The sequence below is a fragment of the Mustelus asterias genome, chromosome 17 (assembly GCF_964213995.1).
Source record: "Mustelus asterias chromosome 17, sMusAst1.hap1.1, whole genome shotgun sequence".
In the NCBI taxonomy this organism is placed as follows: domain Eukaryota; kingdom Metazoa; phylum Chordata; class Chondrichthyes; order Carcharhiniformes; family Triakidae; genus Mustelus; species Mustelus asterias.
The window spans coordinates 73,099,424-73,122,346 of NC_135817.1; the positions used below are offsets into that span (position 1 = coordinate 73,099,424).

The following is a 22,923-nucleotide window of genomic DNA, read 5'->3' on the forward strand; positions in this document are numbered from 1 at the left end:
GGAGTCAGACACTTTAGAAACATTTAAGCGGTTATTGGATAGGCACATGGAGCACACCAGGATGATAGGGAGTGGGATAGCTTGATCTTGGTTTCAGATAAAGCTCGGCACAACATCGTGGGCCGAAGGGTCTGTTCTGTGCTGTACTGTTCTATGTTCTATGTTCCATTTGCCATTTTTCAGCCCAGCTTCGCATCCTATCTATGTCTCTTTGCAGCCTACAACAGCCCTCCACCTCATCCACTACTCCACCAATCTTGGTGTCATCAGCAAATTTACTGATCCACCCTTCAGCCCCCTCCTCTAAGTCATTAATAAAAATCACAAAGAGCAGAGGACCAAGCACTGATCCCTGTGGCACTCCGCTAGCAACCTGCCTCCAGTCCGAAAATTTTCCATCGACCACCACCCTCTGTCTTCGATCAGATAGCCAGTTACCTATCCAATCGGCCAGCTTTCCCTCTATCCCACACCTCCTTACTTTCATCATAAGCCGACCATGGGGGACCTTATCAAACGCCTTACTAAAATCCATGTATATGACATCAACTGTCCTACCTTCATCAACACACTTAGTTACCTCCTCAAAAAATTCAATCAAATTTGTGAGGCACAACTTGCCCTTCACGAATCCGTGCTGACTATCCCGGATTAATCCGCATCTTTCTAAATGGTCGTATATCCCATCCCTAAGGACCTTTTCCATCAATTTACCAACCACCGAAGTAAGACTAACCGGTCTATAATTACCAGGGTCATTTCTATTCCCTTTCTTAAACAGAGGAACAACATTCGCCACTCTCCAGTCCTCTGGCACCATCCCCGTGGACAGTGAGGACCCAAAGATCAAAGCCAAAGGCTCTGCAATCTCATCCCTTGCCTCCCAAAGAATCCTAGGATACATTTCATCAGGCCCAGGGGACTTATCGACTTTCAGTTTATTCAAAACTGCCAGTACATCCTCCCTCCGAACAACTATTTCCTCCAGCCTATTAGCCTGCAACACCTTCTCTTCCTCAAAAACATGGCCCCTCTCCTTGGTGAACACTGAAGAAAAGTATTCATTCATCACCTCGCCTATCTCTACTGACTCCATACACAAGTTCCCACTACTGTCCTTGACCGGCCCTAACCTCACCCTGGTCATTCTTTTATTCCTCACATAAGAGTAAAAAGCTTTGGGGTTTTCCTTGATCCGACCCGCCAAGGACTTCTCATGTCCCCTCCTAGCTCTCCTCAGCCCCTTTTTCAGCTCATTCCTTGCTAATTTGTAACCCTCAATCGAGCCATCTGAACCTTGTTTCCTCATCCCTACATAAGCTTCCCTCTTCCTTTTCACAAGACATTCCACCTCTTTCGTGAACCATGGTTCCCTCACTCGGCCATTTCCTCCCTGCCTGACAGGGACATACCTATCAAGGACACCCAGTATTTGTTCCTTGAAAAAGTTCCACTTTTCATTAGTGCCTTTCCCTGACAGTTTCTGTTCCCATCTTATTCCCCCTAACATCTCTGTCAATTCTTTTTATTTCCACAGAATTTAATGAAGATAATAGTTTAAGTTAATTTATTAGTGTCACAAGTCGGCTTACATTAACACTGCAATGAAGTTACTGTGAAATTCCCCTAGTCGCCACACTCCGGTGCCTGTTTGGGTACGCTGAGGGAGAATTTATGCACCTAACCTGCACTGCTTTCAGACTGGGAGGAAACCCATGTGGAAAATGTGCAGACTCCACACAGACAGCAATCCAAACCGAGCATCAAACCCGGGTCCCTGGTGCTGTGAGGCAGCAGTGCTAACCACTGTGCCACCGTGCCGCCCATAGTATTAGGAAAGAAGTAAAACAGGCTACTATTTTGCTGTCACCAGTTTCCACTGTTGCGCAGAGTTGAAACCGCTCCTTTTTTGACCCATTTCTAACATCTATACATTTTATGTAATTCCGAAAGGAAATTTGCGTGAGATATAATGTTAAAATGTGTTCACGATATAGGACTTCTGGAGCGTGCAGGTTTGAGTGCAGATGTGCAGCCGAAGGAAGTTAAAGTGTACCTGATGACATCAAGTGACTCTCCGTTCTGTGGTAAGTGAGCGCACCGTTCCTCCACACAGATGTATGCGTGTTCTGTCATTCCGAGCATGAATCCATTTTAATAATGGATGGATAATGGTGCCTTGCAGAGGTCATTATGATGCTGGATTGCCTTGGAGCCAGCGTGAACTCAATAAGCTTTCCTTTCATGATCTACGGTGTCATTTGAACTCTTGATTGTGTTACAACATTGTAACGTAGTCCCAGCAATTTATTAATCCATATACAACTCAGAGGTACCGTTGGGACTTATTGATTCGTAATACACCATGACTGGTGAGTAGTCCTTTATTTATTACACCCGCAGAGTAGAATCTCAAACAACTCCATCTGAGACACATCAGAAGAAATCAAAATTTCCATCATTTTTTTGGAAGCTGTTTTGCTTCCTGACTGTAAAAAGTGGCTGAGGGCATTATTCATAATATTTATCTTTTAATAGCTGCTGCATGTATAAATGTTACAAATTTAGGGTTCTGCCCAGGATTTTATTGGCACAGTGGGGCAAGTCACTCGCATAAATGCTCTGAACATTGTACATTTAGCGACGTGCCTGTACTTCCTAACACCTAGTCACTCACCCAGAGTTGTAACAAGAAGCTCTTCTTGTAATCTAGCCTGGATATTTGTGTCTGCCCTACATGTCCTCTTGCTATTGCGTCAAAGATGGACTGAGAAAATATTTAAAGTTTATTTATTAGTCACAAGTTAGGCTTACATTAACACTGCAATGAAGTTACTGTGAAATTCCTCTAGTCGCCACACTCCAGCCCCTGTTCGGGTCAATGCACCCTAACCAGCACATCTTTCATAATGTGGGAGGAAGCCGGAGCACCCAGAGGAAACCCACGCAGACACGGGGAGAACGTGCAAACCCCACACAGACAGTGACCCAAGCCGGGAATCGAACCCAGGTCCCTGGTGCTGTGAGGCAGCAGTGCTAACCACTGTGCCTCCATGCCAGCATTCCACCCCTAAAATATCTGTTAAGCGGAAGGCAGAAATCAATCATTTAACAGCATATGAACAAAGAGATTGAATACACTTACTAAAATCAAATAACAAAGAACGATGCAGCACAGGAACAGGCCCTTCGGCCCACCAAGCCTGCTCTGATCCCTAATCCTTATTTAGACCCACTACTTGTTTCCCATATGCACTTTCTATCCCTCTGTTTGCCTTCCTTTCATGAGTCTATTAACATACGCCTTGAATGTTACTAACGGGTCTGATTCCACCACCTCCCCTGGCAGTGTGTTCTGCGTGAAACATTTTGTTCGGTGTTTGCTACCAAATAAAGTCCTGTTGGACTTTAACCTGGTGTTGTTAAAACTCTTACTGTGTTCACCCCAGTCCAACGCCGGCATCTCCACATCATGAAAAATGTTCCCCATACGTCTCCCCTAAATCAGTACAACTCTTCTCATGTTGTAAGACAAAATAATGGCAGCTTGTCAGTGGGTTGCTTTACATGGATTAAATAATTCCAACTTTACTCCGACATGCCACTGCTGAACCCGGCTGCTTTCTGTTTACAGACCCCATTGGTTTCCTGTGACTCTGGGGCTGGAATTATCCGGACTCGCCCGCGGTTGGGATTCTCCGATCCCGCCGCGGCGAATGGAGTTTCGGCCGAGCGCCAAATTCCCCCTTCTCACCGGTAAGGGTGGCGAGGCGAATGAGATTGGAGAATCCAGGCCCCGTTTGATTTTAACCCTGTCTGGCTAACAGGTTAAAATCACACAACAGTATTTACCAAACCATTCCTGCCGGTGGCCATTTTAACCACAGGATTCCTTTTGGTCAGGCAAGACTGAAGCAGCCATGAGCTTGGTGAACACGATGATAAAATCAGGACCCCAATACCATTTGATCTTGCAGATCTCACACAGTTCCCAATGCACCAGTAAAACAGGATTGGCCTTTCAGGAGCACTGAAGCAGGATTTAAAGGGTACCCATGTAATAGATAAATGGCTGACAGGATCGGTATATCATTGTGCTGTTTGAATTACAAGGAGAGTGTCCAGCTTCCACATTGATTTTTCTTATTTTCCTTTTGCCTTATATACCTTCAGTAAACTCATTGGCTATTATCATTGCCAGTTCCACTGTTGGAGGGAAAGGGGTAGCAATTGCAACTGAGCCAGTTAAAAGATAGGATGTGGAGGTGTCGGCGTTGGACTGGGGTGGGCACAGTAATAGGTCTCACAACACCAGGTTAAAGTCCAACAGGTTTATTTGGAAGCATGAGCTTTCGGAGCGCTGCCCCTTCATCAGGTGCGTGGACACACCACTCACCTGATGAAGGGGCAGCGCTCCGAAAGCTCGTGCTACCAAATAAACCTGTTGGACTTTAACCCGGTGTTGTGAGGTGAGGGGGTTGTTCTTCGAGGACCATACCCAAATTACTTCTGGTGCATCATGAGGTTAAGCTTGTCCCTACAGGCTGTTGTAAACCTTTCCAGTCTCCTGCAAAAAAGGCCTGCTGCCTTCTGGACCGAAGGACCCTGCTTTGCCAATGGGTTTCAGTGTTATGCAGCCCTTAACTTCCTGCCACTTATGAAAATACTGATTGTTATAAGGCCTGTGAAGAAATTGTTTTCTGTTCTTCCTTCTTGAGTCATCAGATTACCATCCCTCATCAAAAGGATGTGTGAGTGACCATTACTGAACTTTTTAAAGTTCATTTATTGCCACAAGTAGGCTTACATTAACACTGCAATGAAGTTACTGTGAAAATCCCCTAATTGCCACACTCCGGCGCCTGTTCGGGTACACTGAGCGAGAACTTAGCACGGCCAATGCACCTAACTAGCATGTCTTTTGGACTGTGGGAGGAAACCGAAGCACTCGGAGGAAACTCACGCAGACGCGGGGAGAACATGCAAACTCCACAGTGACCCAAGCTGGGAATCGAACCCAGTTCCCTGGCACTGTGAGGCAGCAGTGCTAACCACTGTGCCACCATGCCGCCCCGGGTGTGTAAGGATATCAAAGAAGATTCACCCTTCTTTATTCTCCATCTTTCTCTGTTGGGTAGAATTGTTTAATTCCAATGGAGTCACTGAGATCTGAAATTCCTCAGATACAGAATGTGTTACAGACAGGATTATAAACAGTCCTGATTTCTCCTCTCACCGCTCCTCCATAAACGGAAAGGTGGTTTTGATTTGCTTCCCCCTTTATAAGTAGTGGTGTATTTCCGAACCCCTGGGTTTTGGTGTGATCCGATTTTCCATTAATGACCCCACAGCAAATTCAAGATAAGATGAGCTCAAAGGGCTAGTTTATTGGTACACACTCCAAGTGTGGGGGAGGGTCACAGCCTTGCCTCCTTTTCATTCACACAGTGAAACAGGGATAGAGAAAAGAAAGATTTGCCATGCGGAGATTGTTTCTCATGGCGTTCATAGCCCAGAGCTTAAATCCCATGAGATATTCCTTCAGGGAGGTCAGTCAGCTGAAAACCGACAAGGATCACAGCTCCTTGTACGTGAGATTATAAAAAGGCTGACTGAGACTTTACAGTTCCACTAGGCAACATTACTAGTTCCACAAGCCCATGTCACATGACTCCCACCTCTCCATGCTGTCTTTGACTAAGGATGTGTATCCCTCAACTGGGTCCCTGAGATTGTTAACAGTCTTACCCATTAAGAATCGGAACGAAGGCTCTGGGGGGGGGGTCCCTTTGTCTTAGCCAGACGAGCGGTCTCCTTTTGGCCAGCCTGGGTTATGGAATGCAGGTGGCTCTTGTACAGTTCTCTTTGAATTTGATCTGTGGAGCCAACATGGGGTCGTTGGTGTCTCTTCTGGGATAACGAGGTGGATGTTCCCCCGATACTATCAGGTAGCTTCCTTTGTTCAGGGCCACAGACAGATAGATTCTGCCATTTTGTCCAGTTTGAAACTTTTAGGGAGAGGATTGAGTATATCTCTATATATATACTTTACAGAAAAGATAGACAGGGTGAGACCTTAGTCCCTCACACAAGAAATAAAAGTTATGCTGCCTGGTTTTGTGTTAGTTTGGTTTATGAGGGTTTTTTTCTTCAGGATGGAATAATCTCACTGCAGGTTTTATTTTCTGTAAAGTCACTGGGCCCAATCTTCCTCTGGACTTGAGAAAACCCAACTTGGGCATTTTTACAGCTCGCAATCTGCACACCCAACCCACTTTTAACTTCACATGCCACTTGTGACTTTGCACACCAGGCTTGCAGCTTGTGAGGCTCCCTGGAGTGTCGGAGGAGTGGGGTGTAGAGGTGGCTCAGTTAAAAAGCCTGCCTCACTTCTGGAACAAAAAGTATCCCAGTTTCCAATACTTTTTAAAGGCCACTAAACCTCACCCCCACCAAACTTGCATGGGCACCCATGCCACCCCCATGCCACCCCCATGCCACCTCTATGTCTCTCCACATATCTTCCATAGTTACACCCAGTATACACCATGATTTCATGGAAATGGAAAGTATATCCCTTGGGAAAAAAATAAATTTTTCATCATCAAATACAGGCCTCCACATCATTGACCTTCTTGTTTGTGAATTCTTCGTATAGCCTCATCAGAGTCCAGCTTCCCGCCCCTTCCAAAGAACAAAGAACAAAGAAAATTACAGCACAGGAACAGGCCCTTCGGCCCTCCAAGCTGCACCGACCATGCTGCCCAACTGAACTAAAACCCCCTACCCTGCCAAGGACCGTATCCCTCTAATCCCATCCTATTCATGTATTTGTCCAGATGCCCCTTAAAAGTCACTATCGTATCTGCTTCCACTACCTCCCTCAGCAGCGAGTTCCAGGCGCCCACCACCCTCTGTGTAAAAAAACTTGCCTCGTACATCTCCTTTAAACCTTGCCCCTCGCACCTTAAACCTATGCCCCCTAGTAATTGACTCTTCCACCCTGGGAAAAAGCTTCTGACTATCCACGCTGTCCATGCCTCTCATAATCTTGTAAACTTCTATCAGGTTGCCTCTCAGTGACTCATCTTTTCATTCACCTCCTTGTCTCTTTGCCTGCCACTGTGAGCTCTCTCTCTTCTCCCGCTTTGCACAGTCCTCCTTTCACATTGCCCCCTTTTCTCCATCAGGCCATCCCCCCCCCCCCCGCAGCCATACCGCACGCTCATCCACGGTTGAACTTCAGACCTTTGTTGCGGTGGCTGCTTGGTGCAGTAGCACGGTGCTGTCCAGGTAGACACTGGTGTGTGGCACCAGGTGAAGGAGACCCCTGTACTCCCCTACCCCAGGCACAGTACTGACCCGAGACGATGACACAGGAGGGTCCATAGGTCTGGCAGCACGGTGCTGTCCATGAAGACCAGCTCAGCATGGAGATAGAGGACAGGAACCAGTCCGCCCCGGCAGAGTGACAAACAGCACAGCAGGAGCAGCACAGATGTTGCACTCGCTATGAAGTCTCTTGCAAGCTGAGGACCATTTTGTGCACGCCACTCTTTAGCAATTAGGCATTAGACCGACATTGTTTCACGCTGGCTTGACACAAAGATTGGCAGCCTGACGGGATGCCGGCAGGCAGCTGTTTTCATTAGCAGTCATGAGATGCAAATGAATGCAAATGTCTTTCACACCATCAGCCAGTGGGAAGACTGACCTGCCATTAACCCATCACTGGGAGAATTGCACCATGATTTTACACCAGCGGGTTTCCAATTTTCTTGGCTCCCGCTAGATTTTCCACTCCCGCCTGCCACCAAACCCACCGCAGAATGGAGGGAGGAGTTCCACCCAATGTGTTTCACTTGGTCATCCGAAAGCAGGCAGAGGAAGCCATTTTTGTGATCAGGTTACAGGCTTCCCGACAAATCAATGAATACCACAATCGGTCTAAAAATGTTCTGTGTGGTCAACAAAGAGGAAAGGTTGCTTGAGATTACGGGAGGGAGATGGTCTCTGGTCGAAAAGATGCAGCCTCCAGCTACCTCAGGCGATTTGTCCTGGCATGGCCAAGGAAGGAAAAGGCGTTGAAATAGTCCTTGCTGCTGGTGGTGGATTTAAGGAACTCTTGGAAAACTGGGGAAAGCCTGGGGATGGTCATTCAAAGTCACTGCTCGGGGTAATAGGGATACAGGAGCCCTTTGGAAACTGGAAGCAATTGTGGATAGCTTGTTAAAGGACTGTAACTCCTTGGGAGTTGATGGATGCTGAGCATACAACAGTAATGCCTTTTTCTGTAGTTAAAATATATGCTGCCTACAGAAAGAAAATAGTGTTTAGTCAATCTTTTTTTTTAGTGATTTTTGTAAGAATAAACGTGAAATCTTGTAAGGCCATTACTTCAGGTAGTAACTGGGAATGTGAATCTTTTAAAATAGTTATCAGTCTCTGTGGAAAACGTATCAAGGATCTGTATATGATTAAGACAGTGACCTTTAACGGCATGAAAACACTTTTCCTTTCAAATTGTTCCAGACTCCTCAGCAAGAACATAAGAACATAAGAAATAGGAGCAGGAGTAGGCCATCTGGCCCTTCGAGCCTGCCCCGCCATTCAACAAGATCATGGCTGATCTGAAGCGAATCAGTTCCACTTACCCGCCTGCTCCCCATAACCCCTAATTCCCTTATCGATCAGAAAACTATCTACCCGTGATTTAAACATATTCAACGAGGAAGCCTCCACCACTTCAATGGGCAGAGAATTCCAGAGATTCACTACCCTCTGAGAGAAGAAGTTCCCCCTCAACTCTGTTCTGAACCGGCCCCCCCTTATTTTGAGGCTGTGCCCTCTAGTTCTGGTTTCCCTTCTAAGTGGAAAGAATCTCTCCACCTCTACCCTATCCAGCCCCTTCACTATCTTATATGTCTCTATAAGATCACCCCTCATCCTTCTAAACTCCAACGAGTACAGACCCGATCTGTTCAATCATTCCATTTTCTCCACAAAATCTCAAACCTGGCATGGCACTTAGTGAACTGCCAAAATCTTGCACCGTCAGATGGGAGGAAATTCAGATTTTCATCCTTGTTTTGAAATGGGGAGCCTGACCTCGGTGGGGATGGGTGTGTGTTTTTGCGCGCTAGGTATTCCTGACCCACAATAAAGACCAGCGGAAAACAGTGCAAGGTCGGGAATGTGGAGGAGGATTAGATTTCTTCCAGAAAATAAACTAAGTGTGGCCATTCATGCAGCGAATCGTACCTCCAGGCCCAGATGAAAATGTAGCCCGCCGTTTTCTTACTTAATGGTGTGGTTCTGCAGTCAGAGGGTCACACTTAGATGTGTGCAATCTGATTATGTTTCCATTTGCAATCCATTCGATTAAATTAAAGTTTATTTATCAGTCACATGTAAGGCTTACATTAACACTGCAATGAAGTTACTGTGAAATTCCCCTCGTCACCACACTCTGTTCAGGTCAATGCACCCTAACCTGCACGTCTTTCAGACTGTGGGAGGAAACCAGAGCATCTGGAGGAAACCCACGCAGACACGGGGAGAGTGTGCAGACTCCACACAGACAGTGACCCAAACCGGGAATCGAACCCAGGTCCCTGGCGCTGTGAGGCAACAGTGCTGTAATATGTTTCATTGTCTGCTGGACTACTTTCAATCTGTGGTTGCCCTGACATTTTCAGATCCTGCCTATGTCTGGCATACAAGCAAAGTGATGGTGTTTTCTGATCAGTATATGATGAGGACAATTTGATATATTGTGTTGTGAGGGGCATACTAATCAGGTTTCCTGAAGGTAAGACACTTGCATTAGTCTTTTCTCAGCAAGATGATTAAATTAGAAAAAAAGTGTATATCGGCACGGTGGCACAGTGGTTAGCACTGCTGCTTCACAGCTCCAGGGACCTGGGTTCGATTCCCGGCTTGGGTCACTGTCTGTGTGGAGTTTGCACATTCTCCTCGTGTCTGTGTGGGTTTCCTCCGGGTGCTCTGGTTTCCTCCCACAGTCCAAAGATGTGCGGGTTAGGTTGATTGGCCATGCTAAAATTGCCCCTTAGTGTCCTGGGATGCGTAGATTAGAGGGATTAGTGGGTAAAATATGTAGGGATATGGGGGTAGGGCCTGGGTGGGATTGTGGTCGGTGCAGACTCGATGGGCTGAATGGCCTCTTTCTGTACTGTAGGGTTTCTATGATTTCTATGATTTGGGTGCAATGTTCATTTCTTTGCTTAACAGTTGGGTGAGCTGCATAATGCATTGGAATCTAGCATCCTGGAGGGTTTGAAAGACTGTAGCTGGATCTTTTTGGGATGTGTGTTTTATGGAGGAGGCTGAAGAAAGGGTATGACAAGTTCCAAGATCCCGGACTGTTGTTACTGTTGGAGCTGGAATGTCTCAGGAGGTTGAATTCATGGAAAAACTGGAGTAAATCACCTTTTTTTTTCAGTGGGAATTTTAAAATGAATTTCCCGCACTCTATGCATTGCAGAGTGCCCTAGCGTCAATCACTCCAGAAATCTGTGGGCGGGGCCTATTCCCACTGGAGAGGCCGGCAGCAGAGTGCTGAGTGCGCCATTGCGCACGCACCAATCCGTCAGCACTGAGAACGGTGTATGTGCACTGCCGGCCTCCTGATCGCTGGCCAGCCCCATAACCCCCGCAATTCTGCCCCTCCAATGCCCCATCCATGGCTAGATTGCTGGCCCCCCAACCATGTCCGGCCAGCCTCGACCCCCTCCCTTCAGCCCGCTTTGATGCTCCCCCCCACTACCGCAGCCCTGATCTCCCGATCCCCCCCTTCCCCACCGGCAGTCCCAACCTCCCACCCACAGCAGCTCCGACACAACCCCCCCACAGCAGCCCCGACCACTGCTCCTCACAGCCTTGACCCTCCAGCAGGCTGACCCGCCTCCACCCCCATGGCCAGCCCCAATCACTGGCCGCCTCCCTCCCTCTGTCACTCAGCCCAGGTGTAGAGTGGCAGCAGGACCCCACAACCCCCACCAATCGCCACTCCCAAGGCCCCGCCTCATCAGGTCCTGTCCCCATGAGGCCCTGCCCCTTGGCACTGCCAGTTGCTCAGTGGGCAGTGCCAAGATGCCCCCTGGGGCCCAGGCTGGTACTGCCAAGGTGGCATTGCCCAGGGCATACCTTCCCCGGTGCCCGACCCCCTAGAGGACCTCAATCGCTCCCCCCCCCCTTCTCTCCAGTGGGGTTGGGCCGCCAGTTCCCTGCAAGTGGGGTGCTATACTAAACCCCGCTGGGTGAAACATTCCTGCGGGGGGGTAGAGGCTAGTGAGCCCGGACACTTCAGTCCTGGGCCCGCTAATGATATTTAAATATATTAATATTCTCATTTAAATAAATTATGCAGCTTCGTGCCGAATTCCGTCACAGAGTTGATGGTGCCGGAAATCCGGCTGCCGGAGACACGCGGTGGCCGTGGCCCCCAGCGGGAAGCCCGCGATACAGCCTTTTCTAGAGTCTTCCGGCCGCTGTGCCTCAAAAGCAGCGTAGCAGGCTGGGAGAACTGCGCCCCACATAAAAGTCAACCATAGTAAATGGGAGGAGGCAACAACCCACGTTGTTGTACATAATAATTCCCAAAGGAGCTCATTGATTCAGGCGCAGAGAAAGTTCAGGGATCTCAGTTAGTCTGGGTAGCTTGGTTCAGGCTCACAACATTCCCTCAAGTAGGACACCGCAGTGTACATGGTCCCTCCCTCATTGTGGTGGGGGGGAGTTGCAAAGACCCCTTTTGTAACTTCCCTCCAAAAAGCCCGAGCCACCTTCTTCAGGGGTTTCCTGTCTTCAATGTCCAATACCTGATCCAATGGATGATCACATCTTGCCCGAACATAAGACAGCAATACCTATATATATATGGGTCTGTGAATCTCGGAGTCCTTCTTGCAGCTAACTCCTTGTCTCCTGAAGCTGCAGCTCCCTCAGCTGTAGTCCTTGCTGCTGAGAAAGTGATACTCACCTTGGGCGACCACACAATGACCATTGCTTCAACTGAAGGGGGCACTTTCACAGGACCTCCAAAACCTGCTTGAGGCTACTGGGTCTGTGCAGACACCAGAGCGGTGGTCCTTTTGAGCCTGAGCCCTGCACTAGTGCACGACAAGGAAGGGTCATAGATATCGCTGCCTTATCCGTGGGAGCTAATAATCAGCCTGTACCCTCACTCTCCCTCCAATGAAGCTTCAGTACTCAGCAGCCCTTCACACTTTCAGGTGAAAAGCTGATTCCAAAGCAGCTGCCCCGAGTCTCTGTGCATCCAGGGGAACTTCCTCAGCCATCCACCACTAAAAAAAAGTCTCACGCAGGAAACATCTCATGGAAGAAATGGACTAGGAGCAAAAACAAATAGCTTGCACAAAGAGGGTAAACATCGCTTTAAGACGTATCTGTAGATAAGGTGAATGGATTTACTGGCACCTTTTAGTGAACGTTGTTCTGTAAATACAGCTTCATCACATAGAATCTTGAATTAGGTTTTGTGTACGCCTGCAAATTTTGTGAGCTAGATGACAGCAAGGAAAATGTAAACATCTGTCTTAAGAAGGAGATTGGCAGGTTGCTGACAGGGGGTGATTTTGTGAGGGTGTGGGAAGAGATGGATATGAAGGCACTGTGCTATAAATTACATCCTCCATCCTTTCGCTGTTGATGATCCTTTTCAATGTCCCCTCTGTCTGTGGATGCTCCTTAAGCTGTGCTCTGTCTTCATCATTATCCCATCCATGTTCCTTGAAGCAGCAAATCTTCCGTCATTGACTCTTTTGTTGCCGCAGCAGGTTACAGGGATTTTGGAGTTTCTCGGTGGTTGTATCTGGGCTCCACCAGATTTACTGACAAAACACTTCAGAATGTCCATAGTTTGCTCTATAGTGGCATGAGTGTCAATAGATCTGTCTGTCCATGGACACCTTATTGGCATTGCAGGGGCGGCACGGTGGCACAGTGGTTAGCACTGCTGCCTCACAGCGCCTGGGTTCGATTCCCGGCTTGGGTCATTGTCTGTGTGGAGTTTGCACGTACTCCCCGTGTCTGCGTGGGTTCCTTCTGGGGGCTCCGGTTTCCTCCCACAGTCCAAAGACGTGCTGGTTAGGTGCATTGGCCATGCTAAATTCTCCCTCAGTGTAACCCGAACAGGTGCGGAGTGTGGCAACTAGGGGATTTTCACAGTAACTTCATTGCAGTGTTAATGTAAGCCTTATTTGTGACTAATAAATAAACTTTACTTTCAAAAGAAAGGGCAGAGAGCTGGTCACAAATCAACCATCATCATAAATGGCTGTCATGAGAACTGACATGTTAGATTGTCACATGTTAAAAGTAGCACGGCAATGCTTTATGTAACATGCATTCATATACTGGAGAAAGTGACTGGAATTGCATAAATGCTGCACATTGATCAAATGTAAGCTTTACCTGTTCATATTTTTGCACTCATGTATTCTGTCACATGTCCTTTGCACCTGTAAATACCCTGTGGAACTGCAGAGCTCGTTTTTGGTTTTCTTGATATCATTGGGAAAGAAATGGATTTCATGGCCACTTGTACAGCATCAGTCTGGGTACAATAGTATATTACTGCTTGACTCAACACCACCAGGTGCTGTCCAGCATGATCTAATTTCAAAGAAATACAAAGCAGCGGTGAACTATTCCTGGTGGAAGTGGGCCACAGGCCTTCAGCTCGCTATTGACAAGTCGCGCAATGGCTTCTTTGGGGAAGCACTGCTTTCTGAAGAAGCCAAGTACAGAGAAACTTAAGTAATGCATTCTTGATCTGAAAACGCAGGTAGGTCGGTACCTGTGTGCAGGGGCAACCTTCACCTGTGAGGTCTCAATCCAACTTTCAACAGTTGAGCCCCTTCCATCTCCTCACCCTTCCTTATCCTTCATAGCATGGGCATAGATAGATTCCCATCAGAAAATCCATGGCCTCAGTGCCCTTTCAATGGGCGGCATGGTGGCACAGTGGTTAGCACTGCTGCCTCACAGCGCCAGGGACCTGGGTTTGATTCTGGCCTTGGTGACTGTCTGTGTGGAGTTTGTACCTTCTCCCCATGTCTGTGTGGGTTTTCTCCGGGTGCTCCGGTTTCCTCGCACAGTCCAAAGATGTGAGGGTTAGGTGGATTGGCCATGCTAAATTGCCTCTTAGTGTCCAATGATATGTAGGTTAGGTGGATTAGTCATGGTAAATGCACGGGATTACAGGGGTAGGAGGAGGGAAGGGCGAGACTGAGTTAGCTGCATGTTTAGAGAGTCAGTGCAGATGGGATGGGTGTCCTTCTGCACTGTATGGATTCTATGGGATTGTACTCGATGGTTCTGGAAAACTGACTAAACAGTACAACAAAGATCCTGACAGGTCCACCCCATCACCAAAATGTAACATTGATAGGAAGCCATAGCATAAACAATCGCAAAGTGTAAAAATCAAAATGCACCTCGGAATGTGAACAAAAGGCAGAAAGATCAAAAGAAAATCCTTCCACATGAGTCTGATTGACTATTTTTTTGTTTTTTTTCCAACCAGTGAAACATTTCCTGGTAGAAATATTTTTTCAACAGCTCGGACCATATGACCAGTCTGTGGAACTAACGTTCCTGAGCAGCAATCAATCCAACATATCAAATCTTCAGCTAACAATGTAAGTGTTTAATCTGTCCTCTTTTAACAAAGATCGCACACTTTGTTATTGGCCTGTGTGCTGGAAGGCTAAAGAAGCTTGATTTGAGCTGTAATCAGGGGCAGCGGGGTTAGCACAGCGGTTAGCACTGTGGCTTCACAGTACCAGGGACCTGGGTTCGATTCCTGGCTTGGGTCACTGTCTGTGTGGAGTTTGCACGTTCTCCCCGTGTCTGCGTGGGTTTCCTCCGGGTGCTCTGGTTTCCTCCCACAGTCTGAAAGACTTGCTGGTTAGGGTGCATTGACCTGAACAGGGTGCTGGATGGTGGCGACTAGGGGAATTTCACAGTAGCTTCATTGCAGTGTTAATGTAAACCTTACTTGTGACTAATAAGTTAACTTTACTTTAACTGTAACCTCTCCTTGTAAAGGATTTCCAATATATTTGGGTCTTTGGATGTTAACCAGGCAGCTCCACAGAATAAATGAATTTAAATGCAGCAGTTTTGGACAGAGCGCCACTGATATGCAAATCTGCAACAAATATTAATTTATTTTTCACCAAGTTTCTGCTATGGTTGTGATAGTTATTGTGGTAGTCGTGTTGGAACTGAAACATGCATAACAGCATAGTGAAACACAATGACAAGGCTGTAATACAATAAAAACGTAAGGACATAAAAAATAGGAGCAGAGTCGGCCATTTGGCCCCTCAAGCTTACTCTGCCATTCAATAAAATCTTGGCCCACTTCCCCGTCTATCGCACATTACCTTTGACTCCCTTGTTGATCCAAAGAAGTGAAATGGTTCAGATGAAGTGACAAAGTTTAAAGTTTATTTATTAGTGTCACAAGTAAGCTTACTTTAACACTGCAATTAAGTTACTGTGAAAATCCCCTAGTCGCCACACTCCGGCGCCTGTTCGGGTACACTGAGGGAGAATTTAGCATGGGCAATGCACATCTAACCAGCACATCTTTTGGACTGTGGGAGGAAACCAGAGCACCCAGAGGAAACCCACGCAGACACGGAGAGAACATGCAGACTCTGCACAGACAGTGACCCAAGCTGGGGATCGAACCCGAGTCCCTGGCGCTGTGAGGCAGCAGTGCTAACTATAGTGAGTGAAGCTCATCATTGAGAAGCGTGTTTGGAACTCCCTCACCCAAAGGAGACTGGCAGAGAAGGAATTAAAATTTCCTGCTCATTCATCACTCTGCGGCCATTTTAACTGTTTCCTTGGACAGTTAAGACACCCATCTGACTCAAGTAAATTTGGTTCCTATATCGGGGTAGATAAGCTATCCTACCGTGGCATAAGTTCATTGGAAGTGTAGTGTAGAGGGGGTTTCCACCACAATTCTGGCCAGGTTACAGTGACGGAGCAGAAGTTGCTCTGAGGAAATTACACAATGGTATATCCAGAGTTTCAGCCAAGTCAAAGTTATAATTGGAGAACAACCGAAAAACAGTTTGTGCATTTCCCATCTCACAGCCCACATTGGGTAACTATAAAGAAAGGTTCGAAAAATGTTTTGCTGAAGTATCCCTCTTAAACATTCCCAGCCCGCTCACTGTTATGTTTTCCTTACAGACCTAACAAGCAATCGAGTGAAAGGACGATGAGAAAAGTCATACCGTATGCCCGGTTTGGGAACGTGGATGCCATCACTATTGAACGGCTGTCCAGTTGGCGAAGGAAAAGATATGCAGTTCACATTGAGAAATTACGCGTTAGCGAGCTCCCTTTGAATGACAGGTAAACAGTTTCACCTGTTGCCCGGTAAGATATTATCATAGCGTAAGCTTTCTCGTCCCAAGTTGACTAATTCGGGGACCTGATTCCACATGGGGCAGGCAGCTCTCAACTAAGTGGCCACACTTGTTATGTGAAAATTGGTACAGTGGAACCCCGATTTTACGCACTCCGATTTAGCGTGAAATCGGATATGACGCGATGATGCGATGGACCCTTTTTTTTGCTATTTCCGGTTTAGTGAATTAGCGCGACCCCGATTTAGTGCGACCCCGATAACATTCGCGATAACATTTTATGGACCCCAACCATCGTGTTAAAATGGGGCTGCACTGTATCTATTTGACTAGAATAGGAATTATTTTGGAAATCCAATCCTCTCCTCCTCCGACATCTATATCTGTCCATTGTCCCATAGGAATCATTGGATAGTATTCATTGAATGGGAACTCAGTTATGTTTTCTGCTCCCTAGCCTAAGGACACTAATGATATTGTTGCCCCAATAATGGTCTTTAAAGTGCCATATTGCACCACTGAGTAAATTTGCTCATTGAGCTCTAAGGGAGTAAAGTAAAGTTTATTTATTGGTCACAAGTAGACTTACATTCACATTGCAATGAAGTTACTGTGAAAATTCCCTCGTCGCCACCTGTTCAGTTACATTGAGGGAGAATTTAGCATGGCCAATTCACCTCAGCTACATATCTTTGGACTGTGGGAGGAAACCGGAGCACCCCAACGAAACCCATGCAGACACGGGGAGAATGTACAGACAGTAGCCCAAGCCGGGAATGGAACCCAGGTCCCTGGTGCTGTGAGGCAGCAGTGCTAACCACTGTGCCACCGTGGAGCTCATACTGATGTTCTTTGTGTTTTGGCACAGTTGTGCCTAAGGGGAGATTTTGTGGCATCATAACAGATGTGGCTCCCTGATCAAAGCAATATTTTGAAAAATTGGCCTTTCTGTTGGAGATGAATCGGGCCAATCCGATTTAACCCCGAGTTCAGTTTCTGACCACATATTTGCTCCGTTACCTCGACCATTTATTTGTGCTTTCCTCCAGCCCTGTCTCAGCTCACTGGCTGTTGAAACCCTCGCCCATGTTTTTGTTACTTCTGGGCCTGACTATTTCAATGCTCTCCTGGGCTGCCTTCCCGCATTCAACTCGACACGAACTTGAATTCATCCAAAAACCTGCTATCCATTCGCAGGTCCAAACCAAATTCCGTTCATCCAGTACCCCAGTGCTTGCAGACCAGCGTCTTCTGACCAACATGTGGTTAAACAACATTTGGAATATATCACTCTGATCCTTGTTTATAAATCCCTCCCTAGCCTTGTCTTTAACCTGTGCTTAACCCTCTCTCCACTCACACCGTCTGCACCTGGAAAGACTTGATTACCTGTTAAGACTCACATTCCAACCATTATCTTGTAATTGAGTTTGTGTCTATATATGCCCTGTTTGTGAACCGAACTCTTCACTCACCTGATGAAGGGGCAACGCTCCGAAAGCTCGTGCTACCAAATAAACCTGTTGGACTTTAACCTGGTGTTGTGAGACTACTTACTGTGCCTACCCCAGTCCAACACCGGCAACTCCACATCCTTGAGCTGTACTACTTTCTGCAATCTCAGCACCTCTCTATTTCTGCCACCCACTCCGCCACCGCCCCCCCCCCCCCCCCCTCCCCCTCCAAACTCCATTGTTCTGCCACTGGGAATCATGCCTTTAGCTGCCTAGGTGTTAAGCTCTGAAAGTGTTTTAAACTCCTCTATTTCTAACTCTTCCTTTAAGATGCAATTTTAAACCTATCTCTTTGACCAAACCTTTGGTCAACTGTCCTAATGTCCCTTTAAGCGACATGGTATCAAATTTTGTGCGATAAAGTCCTGATGAAGTGCCTTGGGATCTTTAATCGCTTTAAAGGTGCTATATAAATGCAAACGGTTGTTGTTGTTATTGGCAATAGTAATCTGATCTGATATTAGTCGTAGAAAAGCAGATCACGGGCAATCAATCCTGCATGTCATGAATTTGGGAAATTACACACATCCATATATGCAAATAATTCTCAATCTCAACCACCTTGTTGTAGGATTTGGTGAGTAGAATTACATATAGTTCCACACAGAAGCAGAGGACATGCAAAATGAAGAGGTTATAGAAACCTCATAGAATCCTACAGTGCAGAAGGAGGCCATTTGGCCCATCGAGTCTGCACCAACCACAATCCCACCGAGACTCTATCCCCATAACCCCATGTACTTACCCTAGCTAGTCCCCCTGACACTAAGGGGCAATTTACCATGGCCAATTCACCTAACCTGCACATCTTTGGAGTGTGGGAGGAAACCGGAGCACTTGGGGGCAACCCACGCAGACATGGGGAGAACTTGCAAACTCCACACATAATGGGAGTTAAAGAAATCTCTCCACTGCGTATTAAAAGGGCAATTTTTATGTTACACAACATGCTGGAAATTATCAGCAATTAATTGTCTCATTACCAGTCCTTTTTGTCTTGCAACACCAGCCATTTTGTTATTTAATCTCTACTCTCTCCTCTCTTATCACAAGCCATTTTCTTATTCTTTCTCCCCTCCCCTCCCCTCTTTCCCCACTTCTGTACTGGCTCTAATTTTTCCTCCTTCAAACAAAAGGTCTATCTTTATAGAGGCTCCCATGTCCTCTGAACGCTTCCAGCATTTTCCATTTATATTTCATCTTTCCGGCGTCCACCTCTTTTGCTTTTGAATTAACTTTTAGTTATATTCTAGTTGTACATTGAACAGCTATGGCAAGCTATGAGCAGCTAGGGCGGCACGGTGGCACAGTGGTTAGCACTGCTGCCTCACAGCGGCAGGGACCTGGGTTCGATTCCCGGCTTGGGTCACTGTCTGAGTGGAGTTTGCACGTTCTCCCCGTGTCTGTGTGGGTTTCCTCTGGGTGATCCAGTTTTGCGCTCTCAGTCTGAAAGACGTGCTGGTTAGGTGCAGTAACCTGCAGAGTGCGGCAGCTAGGGGAATTTCACAGTAACTTCATTGCAATGTTAACGTAAGCCTTACTTGTGACTATTAAATAATCAATGATAATGCACAGTGTTGTCCAAGTTGCAACCTGGCCTAACGGTAATCTTCTTTGCCTTTTAGGGAGAGGCCACCCAGCTGTATCGATAATATTGTCATCCACAAAAAAATATTTTTTGAGCAGTTTGCTAACTGTTTTTAGGAGCAGAATTGCCTCTACATCAGTTACTTCAAGAACAAAGCTGCCAGACAGTGCTTTAAAGATGAACACAGTTGGATGAAATACTTGAAGTATTCCTTCCGAGGGAAAAGAAACAGGCTACCACATCTTTTACTGTGAAAGTTTATTGGGTAGATTACGAGCAAGGAAGAATCCTGAATTTGGACATTTGAATTGAAGTTTGTTAGAATTTATTATAACACACTATAGTAATAAAGATTCTAAGCAAGTTTCAGCTGGCAGATTAAGAGTAAGCTTCTTTAATTTCATTTTCCTTCCAATATCCCTGCTCAATTTACCCTCACTCATTCGTTCTCGACAATCATGCAGATTGGGCACTCCAGCCATTCAATCAACACGGTGGCACAGTGGTTAGCACTGCTGCCTCACAGCACCACAGAGCCAGGTTCGATTCCCAGCTTGGATCACTGTCTGTGTGGAGTTTGCACGTTCTCCCCGTGTCTGCGTGGGTTTCCTCCGTGTTCCTCCCACAGTCCAAAAGACTTGCTGGTTAGGTGCATTGACCATGCTAAATTCTCCCTCAGTGTACCCGAACAGGTGCCGGAGTGTGACGACCAGCGGATTTTCACAGTGACTTCATTGCAGTGTTAATGTAAGCCTACTTGTGACACTAATAAATAAACTTTCCAAGAACGTTGCTTCCTAATTGACTTATGTGGGGCCACAGAGTGACATCTCTCGAGAAGTTGATAGGCATCAATACCTATAAAATGTAAACTGGACATTTTTATCGCAGCATGCTCCTGTGCCCCCAGTCAGCCTGGCTAAGAATGCAAGGGTTGCATGAATATTGAGCATAGATATCGGTCAAAGATCAGTGGTTAGCTTGTTTGCTTAAACTATGTCAAAATTGGTTCTTCCCTTTCTTTTGTCTTCATCCTGACATCATCTCCTTCGGCTTTTGCTACCAAATAAACCTGTTGGACTTTAACCTGGTGTTGTTAAACTTCTTACTGTGTTCATCTCCTTCCACCAGAGTAAAGGAAGGAACAACAGGTTAATGAAGATTAACAATAATCTTGATACACAGATTACAAGGTTTAGTTTTAAAAACAGTACAATAGTGTTAGCTACAGTGTAACCTCAAACATGTATGTCTTCTTGTCAGAACCATTCTCCGGGTGCTCCAGTTTCCTCCCACACTCCAAAGATGTGCGGGTTAGGTGGATTGGCCGTGCTAAATTGCCCCTTAGTGTCAGGGGGACTAGCTAGCGTAAATGCATGGGGTTATGGGGATAGGGCCTGGGTGGGATTATGGTCAGTGCAGACTCGATGAGCCAAATGACCTCCTTCTGCACTGTAGGCGGGGTGGCATGGTGGCACAGTGGTTAGCACTGCTGCCTCACAGTGCCAGGGACCCGGGTTCAATTCCCAGCTTGGGTCACCACGCGGAGTTTGCACTATCCATGTCTGCGTGGGTTTCCTCCCACAGTCTGAAAGACGTGCTGGTTAGGTGCATTGACCCGAACAGGTGCCGGAGTGTGGCGACTAGGGGATTTTCACAGTAACTTCATTGCAGTGTTAATGTAAGACTTACCTGTGACCAATAATAAACTTTTTAAAAAAAGGATCCTATAATCATGTGAACTAATAGAGAATAGAGCCAACGTTTCGAGTCAGGATGACCCAGGGGATCAGACTCCAGCATCTGCAGTATTTTGCTATTATCTTATTGTAATAGTATATCCTTTAACAGTAATAGTTGAATCTGAGCTGAAGCATGTTTGAAGTGTATATTATTTTAGCATGTTGAATGCAAGATATTGCATTCTTTAGCATTTGTTAGTATATATTTCCAGAATATGAAGTGCTACGTTTTGGCTATAGATTTGAATGATTGTTAGTAACTTCTGAAATTTAAGAAGAATCTGCGAACGATGAAAATGTATATTAGGAACAGAACATAATGAAAATGCACAGTTGGTCCACCAGCATCCGAAAAGTGGAGACCCTTCATCAAAACTGAAAAATGGAGGCAAGTCCCTTGAGAGTCCGACCAAAAGAAAGATAGAAGGCATGAACGACAAAAACATAAACCAATAAAATATCCTGAAAGGCTCCCTGTAGTCTTCAGGTCTGAATGCTGATGTTAGCAACTTCACACCGTCATAGCATTCTTGTGTGTGTGTATGTTCCATTGTGGTGTCAATCTTGTGGTGCACATGCCCCAGTTCTCTGAAGCGGCGATAGAAACATTACAGAAGTGTAGATATTGGAGAGGGGGCGTAGATATTTCCAACACAGAGGCTTAAAACTGCAGGTGCAGCATCTTTACAGTGTAGTTATGTTGCTTGCTGGGCAGGAAGGGGTGTTTTGGAGACTGGGATTGCAGCAAGTGTTAGAAAATGACTATGAAGTCAGACAATTCCAGGATCGCTGGCTTTACCGACAAAGTACGTGTTGAGGGAGTTGCAGGGAATGACTCAAACAGGGGGAGAACTTGGTAGCCGTTGCACTCAGCTTTTGGGTGTAAGATCAGGGTGACACGGAGTAATATCCTGCACCTGATTCCCCTCAATGCCAAAGTCTGAAAATACAAAGACTTGACGAATTGAAGAGGGGATTATTGAGTGATTTGAAAGAAGGTTTTAGAATTATTTAGGATGGCACTGTCATTAGAAATTTTGTGGGCTGTTGGATGCAGGGAGGTTGGACCTCCATTCAAAGGCATTCAGTGTCTGATTAAGGGGCACGGCATCAGAAAGGGGGTGGATGCTGAAAGCCACTCCCCCTGGCCCTTGCTAAGAACCCCCTTGCCACATCCACTCCCATGACTTTGACCCTGCCACCACTTACCTGTGCCTGGTCCCTCAAGGATTTGAGGCCCCAAATGAATGCAATACCGGCAGCAGCCACCACCTCTCGGGTAGTGCTGTTGAGTAGAGAAGTGTTGCTGGCCTCTGACTGGTTAGTTCTTGGCGGGCGGGACTTCTGTCGCCAAGGCCCTTGACCCAAGGGGCAGGCCTACCCCTGGCATGTCAACCACTTGATTGGCGCAAGGTGCAGTTGAGCTTCTCGAAAAGAGGTGAGGTGGAGGCCTCCCTGACCGAGACCATCGACACTACCACAAGATTCCAGCCAAGGTAACGGCAGACCATACTGGATTAAAACAACTGCTCATATGAAGGCAAACATCAACATGGAGTAATTGCTTGTGTCAACAGGTTTCTGTGTTGTAATTTATATGAACCAAAAACAGAAAATGCTGGGTAAACATCACATCATCAATA

The 22,923-nt window shown here is 46.5% G+C and overlaps 1 protein-coding gene across 1 annotated transcript in view; it reads left to right on the plus strand.

The window, feature by feature from the left end:
- The window catches only part of pla1a (phospholipase A1 member A), a 50,041-nt gene extending 29,339 nt beyond the window's left edge, over positions 1-20,702 (plus strand). The window contains exons 8-11 of the mRNA XM_078232054.1: positions 1,998-2,087; positions 14,570-14,684; positions 16,258-16,422; positions 19,576-20,702. Of these exons, the coding sequence (XP_078088180.1) occupies positions 1,998-2,087; positions 14,570-14,684; positions 16,258-16,422; positions 19,576-19,654 (449 nt within the window). The 3' untranslated portion in view covers positions 19,655-20,702. The remainder of the gene's footprint in view (positions 1-1,997; positions 2,088-14,569; positions 14,685-16,257; positions 16,423-19,575) is intronic.
- The last annotated feature ends 2,221 nt before the right edge of the window (positions 20,703-22,923 follow it).